General features: G+C 32.3%; 1 protein-coding gene across 1 annotated transcript; it reads left to right on the top strand.

The window, feature by feature from the left end:
* Window positions 1–1,331: 1,331 nt before the first annotated feature.
* LOC101509718 (protein MODIFIED TRANSPORT TO THE VACUOLE 1) lies at window positions 1,332–6,767 on the top strand. The gene is made up of 5 exons (XM_004516248.4): window positions 1,332–1,929; window positions 2,583–3,341; window positions 3,513–3,668; window positions 5,040–5,984; window positions 6,395–6,767. Exons 1-5 carry the CDS (start codon window positions 1,723–1,725, stop codon window positions 6,434–6,436), a joined length of 2,109 nt encoding a protein of 702 aa, XP_004516305.1. The 5' UTR covers window positions 1,332–1,722; the 3' UTR covers window positions 6,437–6,767.
* Window positions 6,768–9,097: the final 2,330 nt, after the last annotated feature.

Raw genomic sequence — 9,097 nt, 5'->3', positions numbered from 1 at the left:
CACACTAACGAATATATGAATTGGTTCACGCATCACACTAAATTATACATATCTGTGGAAAGATACATGCGCGATCCACGTTTGCAACCTTCAACATATCCTGATGTTCACTCTATGCCTCAATCAATCCCACAACAAAATATCATGCACCAAACACCGTCTTTCTCATCACCACAACATTTTCATGAAGCTGCAGATATACCGACTCAATACTACGTTCCTTCAGTGCCAGTGCCAACAATACCCTCTCCCATTAATCCGACCGAGAGCGGAATTTTCTATAATTTGTTTGGTACTCATTGCACAACTCCTGAGTCGGCTTTTGCGGCTTTTGATTCTATGTATAATGTCGAAACTCAAAATTATACGGAAGCAGGTGGTAGTGGTTCTAATCCACAAACAGATTACAACGAGGATCAACCACAACAACCTCAAGTTGTTCAGAGAGCTAGACGAGTTCGACGACCGCGTAGATGTGGAACTAGAGGTCATTTAGATGACAATAATTAATTTTCTCTGATGTAAATTTTTTATTTGTAGTATTTTTTTCTTTTTTTTTAATGTATATTTCTTTTAATTTAATGTATTTTTATTTTATTGTATTAATAGAATTTTCTTTTTATTATTATTATTGTTTTTTTATTATAATAATTATTAAAAGTTATATAATAATATTAAATTAATTATTTTAATTATTTATAACAATAATTTGTATTTTTTAATGTTATAATTATTTTTAAAATATTTAATAATAATAAATATAATATATCTAATAATTAATAACAAAATTCAACAATAAAAGAATATATAATATTAAAATAAAATTATTTTTATTTTATTAATAAAATTTTCTTTTTATTATTATTATTAAAATTATTATTATTATTATTTTTATTATTATACTAATTATTAATATACCAATTATTATTATTAAATATAATAAATATATTATTTTATCCACCAAAAATTCAAAAAAAAAAAAAAATTTCCCAAGTGGGAGGTCGCATCCCCAAGATGCGACCATCTGTTGCAGTTAAAAAAAAAGTCTTTCAAGAGGTCGCAGCCCCAGGATGCGACTTGCTTCTGGGGCAAAAAAGTAGGGCAGATTGGTATATTCATTTCAAAGTAGGGCATATCTGTATTAAAAAAAAAAAACAGGATATTATTATAAAAAACCCTAGGTAATATCTATTTAAATTTACAAAATTAAAATTTTTGGTATAAAGTTATAAATTGGTGATTTAATTTTAATAATAATAAAATATATTAATTTTTGAATGTAATATATAAATTCCTTAAAAAAAAAAAAGACAAGTTTCAACTCTAAAGACTGACGTGGCATGACTGCTCATTCTTCATCATAATTTTTCCTGCCACGAATCCCTTCCCCTCTTTCAATTCCTTTCTTCCCCAAAATCCCAAATCTCAAAATTGCCTCTTTCACGATTCTAATCGCTTCTTCGATCCTTTCTTTTCATCGATTCACCACAAAAATTTCGCAAATTTTTTCAATTTCTCGATTCAATTTTCCATTTTTGTTTCTTTATTCTCATCCCCCGAACCGATCGATCCGTGATTTTTATGTGATTTGAATTATATCATAATCATTATCATCATTTAGGGTTGCTAAATTCAACTGACGCATTTGGATTTGGTAGATTTTCTTCTAAGTAGGGTTTTGATTTATTCGATCGATTTGGGAACAAAAAATAATTATATATTATGGAATCGAGTCGAAGAGCTGTGGAATCGTATTGGAGGTCGCGGTTAATCGATTCAGCTACCTCGGATGAAGATAAAGTTACTCCCGTTTACAAATTGGAAGAGATTTGCGAGCTTTTGCGTTCTTCACATGTTACTATTGTCAAAGAGGTTTCAGACTTTGTCTTGAAACGTTTGGATCACAAGAGTCCAATTGTAAAACAGAAGGTACAATTTTGCTTCTTGTTTTTGTGTGTGTTTTGTTTCTGATTTTTACTTCTTGAAATTTGATTGAGGGTAGATCTGTATGATTATAATTTTTCAATTTTTATCAGTATTACTATTACTATTTGGAGTTATTGAAATAGTTGATAGCATGCATGGAGGAATGAAAGAGATTTAGTTGATGCATGCATGAAGAATGCATTATACTCTTTGGTACCATAACTTCATGAAGAATGTATTAACAATCATGAAGGAAATCAAAGGTGTGTCTCTGACATGACACTGACACCTTGATTTCATCGAATTGTTACCGGTGTTAGTGTGGTGTCTGTGTCGGCATATGTGCTTCATAAGTTATACTTTTGCTGTTCATGATTGTGAAATTGCATGTTTTTCTTTCCTTTTTTATGCTTTTACTTTCTTTACCGTTATTTAGGTGTGTATAAAGTTTGTGAGGTGATAGTTCCCTTGAATTTGCATAATTCATTGCAGTGGTTCATACTCTAACCAGTAACCATACTTATATTTATGATCAAGAAGTAAAATTTGGAGGAAGGATCATAATGGTTTTGGTGTAAGTAATTGTATAGCAGATTCATTTATTGTTTGTCTAAACTAAGCTTGCTTTCTTTTTTTGGTGAAAATATTGTTGCCAGGCTTTAAGATTGATAAAATATGTGGTTGGAAAGTCTGGTGCCGAGTTCAGAAGGGAAATGCAGAGACATTCGGTGGCAATTCGCCAATTATTGCACTACAAGGGACAGTTGGATCCCTTGAAAGGTGATGCACTAAATAAGGCTGTGCGGGACACTGCTCAAGAGGCTGTCTCTTCGATCTTCTCAGAAGATAATAACAGTAATTATAAGCCCGCCGCACCTTCTCAAGATCTTAACAGGCGGATACAAGGTTTTGGGAATACAAACTATGAAGCGCCATCTGAAGATAAGAAGTCTTTTATTAGTGAGGTAGTTGGTATTGGAAGTGCGTCAATTAAGCAAGGACTTCATAACTTAACACAAGGACATTCATTAATGAAGAATGAAACTGGAAGCTACAAAAGTCCAATTCAAAGGTCGTTGACCATCGAATTGGAACATGGCGACAGATATGTACCTGTTGCATACCGTAGTGAAACTCAAAGTAGTTTTGAACTTCCTAAGAATCAATCTAGTGGTACTTGGAATCAGGATTCCAGAGTAGCTAAGATGGAAATTTCAAATGGTGAATCCAGTGGAAATTATTCAGAGAATAAGACTAGAGAGGATAGGTTGCTGGAGACAATTGTAACTTCAGGAGGCGTTCGACTACAACCCTCTCGAGATGCCATTCAAGCTTTTCTAACAGAGGCTGCAAAGTTGGATTCCCTGGCTTTAAGTCATGCCCTTGAACTAAAGCTCCAATCTCCTATTTGGCAGGCATGTCTGCTATATGTATAATAGATTGTTAGTTATTATTTTTGTTATATTTTGACATTTTGCATCAAATGTAATGCTTGTAATAACCAAGAATTTCAAACGTTCTCATGGATACATTTTTTCAAAGCTTCTTTATTAAAAAAATTATTCTTATTAGAGTAATATTTTCAGGTGCGCATGAAAGCTGTTTGTGTTCTTGAATCCATCCTCAGAAAGAAGGATGATGAACATTTTTCATTTGTGGCATCTTACTTCGCTGAAAATAATGATGTTGTGCTGATATGTTCAGAATCTCCTCAAGCATCTTTGAGGGAAAAGGCTATAAAGGTATTTATAACCAATCTGAATGAATAATTACTACTGAAAATTTTATCTCCTTTTTCATTTTCACAATTTACGCACATGTTAATCCATGTTGTGTGAATATGTTACCTCAGGTTGCAGTAATGAAAGATCTGGTTATAACTAGGAAGTAGAAAATTTGATCATTTAGAACTCGTTTGTATGAAACTTCTTGTCTATAGATATTCTCTACCTACGCACCTATGTCTCCATCTTTGGCAAAAGCCAACTGAACTATTCATCATTTATATATTTTTTCTGTGAAAAGGTTGACAATGATAATCAAATTCATGATATTAATACAAAATATTAATTGTTGGCAGACTAAAGTCGACTGAGGCTGTGCACACTATTGCTGATCCCAAAAGAAAGGGATGGGTAGTTTGGATAATAATGCCATCAAAGGCATAGATGTCAAACTGTCGAGTTTAACTTATGATTGTACTATTTTATGACTCTATGTATTAACATCGAGTTAACACATTTACAAAATTGTTTTTGTATAAACTCAGGTAAACTTGCATAGATTCGTAGAATCGTGAGTTTGAGGACAATTGAATAAATTTACAACATAATGGTTATTTTCCCGTAGACATGCCTGAAACTTGGTGTGCTAAGAGAATACAAAATGCAATAGCTGAATGAAAAGGCCTTGTAGTGCAAAACAAAACATTAACCAATAACCTCCGTTGTAGCTGTCAACCCCACTGATGCATCCAAATCCCAACATGAACCAACCTGCAAAGGAGGTGAATGGTTTAATGGGCCTCAATCCCATAGCTCCCCACATAAACAATGTCACAATCCAAAAAACATGAACAACTACATCCTTGCTAGCTTGCAATGAACCTATAGGCCAACGAGGTGAATGACCCCAACTCTAATGAGGCCAACTCTTAATCCCCGTCCTATGTGGGGAATCAATCCCACCATTGTCCATTCTATTACTTTTGAGCCTATGATTTATCAATCTGTCCATTGATTTTGAATTTTCATCTTTTTGCATGTTGACTTGTAAATATCTATCTTGTAATTGGTGAATTTGTCCATCAATGTTGAATTGTGATGCTATGTTAATGTCTTTTGGTCTGGTCTTCACTGGTCATACAAACAAAGTTAATAATGAGAAGGCTGGAAGCTTTTGCTAATTATAATAATGAAATCTAAAGAGCAAATCATCCTTCATGATTAGTATGTCGTGGTTATCCATAGAAGTATAGATGCTGCTGGTAAGGAATTTATTCTGTATCTCAAAACTTTTTAATATTTTAACAATAACAGTTTAGACTGCTTTGTAAATGCTGGCTAATAAGTTTAAGAGCAATTTAATGTAACACATTGTTCCTTGATGGACAGGTTCTTGGTCTTCTTGATGGAGGCCAGCCGAACAGTTCTGCTATTAATTCAGAGAAAGCTGTAAAGACAGAGAGTGCTACTGTCGTTGAATTGCCTAACTTGATAGACACTGGTGATTCAAATGATAACAACATAATGGACAACACAACAAAGAGTACAAATGAACTAAATTTAGGGAATTTGACACCATCCACACCTCTGGTTGATGATTTATTTGGAGATATAAGTGGCTCTATCGGGACTAGTCATCATGAACTGAAAAATGACGATGACCCATTTGCGGATGTATCATTTCACACAAGCGAGGGCAAAGAACAGGCAGATGATCTATTTTCAGGGATGACAGTTGGCGATGATAAACAGGATGATCATGAGAGTCACAAACAGGGGATTCAAAGTGATCTTCAACTTTTCGACATTTTTGCTTCCAGCTCCAAGCAAGGAAACCATAACGAGTCCGTTGGTGATTTAATGGGTGGTTTGTCAATCGATGAAAATATCTCAACTACAAAGCAAAAGGGAACATCTTCTGCTGTGCAATCTGAAACTTTATTTTCAGGTTTAAACAGCCATACACCTGACAATACTCTCGGCGGCATGTTGGGCTCTCAGCCAGTTGGGTTCAATGTAAACCCTGTGTTTCCCACGGGTCATCTGCCTTACATGCAGCCCGGTATTATGTTGAACCAACCGTATCCTTCGCAGCCTCTTAACTATGGAGCCATGGGAACTCTCCTCGCTCAGCAGCAATTCTTAGCAACAATGGCTAATTTCCAACACCTTAGTAATGTCAACATGCGAGATGATGCCGTTTCTCAAATGGTTGGACCTAATGGAAATTCACCTTTGCCAGACATATTTCAACCAAGTTTTGCACCTCAAACTCCCAGCTCAATGATCAACAATCCAAAGAAAGAAGATACTAAAGCATTTGATTTTATCTCAGTAAGTCCTGGTCCAAATACTTTTATGTGTACTTTCCATTGGTTTAATTTTTGTTAATGGCCGGGTTTTAAGTTGGTGCTTTGTGAATTGCAAATGTGTTAATGTTAATATCTCCAATTTGAATGAAATGAAATTAATAATAAATCAAGCTAAAACCAAACCATAACGAAGGATTTGGATTTAAATCTGTCATTAGACATGATCAAGATAAGATATTATGTTGCCATTTGGCACATGCAATTGATGTGTGTTTTAACAAAGTTATAATGAAGTAAAAAATAAATTAATAGTGTGTTTTGAGTAGAACTGAAATTTATGTGTTGATGATGTTTTTGCCGTATTGATTACTCGATATAAAACTATCTAGCTGTTAGTTGAATTGACATTATCATTTTGTTTCATGCTTGTAGGACCATCTTGCTTCGGCTCGGGATTCAAGGAGAGTGATTTGAAAATTTAGATTTGGTGCTTTTGTGGAGGATATTTAAGGTTTTGTAGTGTTGGATTTACATTAATACATCAAATGTTTTATAGATGATATTCTTCATGTCCATGTCAACAACAACATAATAGAATAAAATGAGAAACATTTTGGACATGGAAGAAGAGGTTCAAAATGGTTGCAATTCTCTACATGTTTTTTTGGATAGCATTTAACTGGATAATGTGTGATGTTTTTATTTTCTCGAGTATTTTGTGTACTTAGTTTATTGTTGAGATTTTGCTACTGCAATTCATGCTCTATGAAAAATAACTGTCACATGATCTGGTGAGTTGATAGAATATTTGTCCTTTTATAGTTGTATTTTTCTCCATTGCATATATGAAACAGCAAAACGGTTTATAGGTTACTCGAAAATCTGAGCGTAGTTATTTCATGATTTTGTCATAGTGTAGTTGATAATGAAGGAGATTATTCTACTGATAAAATGATAAATTGATAGTGAAGAAATGAAGAGATTATTCTAAGAAGTTGAACTGTGCGAATATGACAATGAAGATATTATTCTAAGAAGTTGAACTATGCAAATGCGAGTGTTTTACTAGTTTATATTATAAAAGTATCTTAAAAACTTATTCATTATATAACGATAGCATTAAAATTAATTTTATTTTTTGTATCCAAGAAATTATTATTTTATGAATTATGAAAATGTAATAGTTTCGAATTTTTGATTTTAAACATTTGGTACATAATTCTAATATAGATTATCATTACAAATTAAAGTACTTAGTAAATAATAAATAAAATAATCTTTAAATTTTAATACAACTGTTAAATATTAGATTGAACATCACTTGTTGAGTTTGAACTTGGAATCTTTCTGTTAATAATTATATCATCTTATTTATAAGAAAAAAATAAAATAATTAAAAAACTGTGCATAAATGCATCAAATTAAAATAAGATGTAAATAAACTAGTTTAAATTAATGAATTAAGTTCAAGCCATTTATTTTTTCGCAACCAATCTCAAATTTTAAGTTTTCTCTTTGATTGCACTCTTTACAGACCTACTCTCAACTACATTGTCACTTTCAAATTGAAGAACATTCCCATCTGAAAAAAAGAGAGCGAAATAACTAATTACTATTAATTTTAAGAATACAAAGTTACAATATAGATATGACTTCGATAAAAATGTAGGCATAAGAGCATAAATAGATTCAACAACCACGTGTCCACGTGAGTGTGGCGGGGCATATTAGAGGCATAGAGACCTTTGACATGCGAGAAGCGAAGACAAATGCTTAAGTTGAATCCGACAGTGTGGATGAATATTCACCGTACTTAATCAATTGTTCAAAAGTCATTACCCCAATTATCATTTGTTAACGAGTGTTTTTCTATACTATATCATTTAACTAATTGATTTTAGGTTAAATTATTATTTATCTTTTTAATTATTTTTAAATTTCACTTTATTCCATTAATTTTTTGTATAGTTTTTACTTTTTAGATTTCACTTTAATTTTCAATTAATCATTTAAATTACAAATGCTAAATATTTTAATATAAAATTCATTAATTTTTTGTTGACATTTATGTTTTTTTTCTTTCTTTGTGTTGAGTAAATATTAAAGTATATCCCTTTGTAATTTAAAGGACTAAATTAAATGAAATAGAAAAATTTAAGAGATCAAAATTTTAAAAACTTGTAACTTAAAAACTAAAATTGAAAGATAAAAAATGTTAAAGAGATCAAAAGTGAAACCTCAAATTTAGACAAAAAATTTAATTGAGCCTAATTTTTATTTATTCCTTCCATGACATTATTAATCAACCGGTCAACCTTAATTTAACACCATGGGTTCCCACACGGTTTTCACCTACCTTAATTTTGCCAAAATGATTTTCCTCACGCAAACCCAAATTTATTTCATTCACTTTTCATTTAAGGTAATCATTAGTTTTATAAATTGGAGTGATTAATTTAGAACCAGATTATTCCATGCAAATTAACACTATCCATCATTGGGAAAAAAATTTAAAAATACTCATTCATACACTATGGCAAAAACCATCACTGCTTCACTTGTTCTAGTTCTCCTTGTTGTGGCTTTTCTGGATGGCTATAGTGTTGAGGGTGCAACAAGAGGTAATCCAACAAGAGGAAAAAAATTTAAAAATACTCATTCATACACTATGGCAAAAACCATCACTGCTTCACTTGTTCTAGTTCTCCTTGTTGTGGCTTTTCTGGATGGCTATAGTGTTGAGGGTGCAACAAGAGGTAATCCAACAAGAGGAAAAAAATTTAAAAATACTCATTCATACACTATGGCAAAAACCATCACTGCTTCACTTGTTCTAGTTCTCCTTGTTGTGGCTTTTCTGGATGGCTATAGTGTTGAGGGTGCAACAAGAGGTAATCCAACAAGAGGAAAAAAATTTAAAAATACTCATTCATACACTATGGCAAAAACCATCACTGCTTCACTTGTTCTAGTTCTCCTTGTTGTGGCTTTTCTGGATGGCTATAGTGTTGAGGGTGCAACAAGAGGTAATCCACCAAAGAAAGATGACAATGTTTACAAATCTTAGAAGTTTCTGTCATTAATAAGATATTGTGTGTATTTGTATAACATGTGTTTTGTAGTTGATCCTAGCTT

The sequence above is a fragment of the Cicer arietinum genome, chromosome 7 (assembly GCF_000331145.2).
Source record: "Cicer arietinum cultivar CDC Frontier isolate Library 1 chromosome 7, Cicar.CDCFrontier_v2.0, whole genome shotgun sequence".
In the NCBI taxonomy this organism is placed as follows: Eukaryota; Viridiplantae; Streptophyta; class Magnoliopsida; order Fabales; family Fabaceae; genus Cicer; species Cicer arietinum.
Note: the sequence above shows the minus strand (reverse complement) of the source record. Positions and strands in the feature narration are given on the sequence as shown.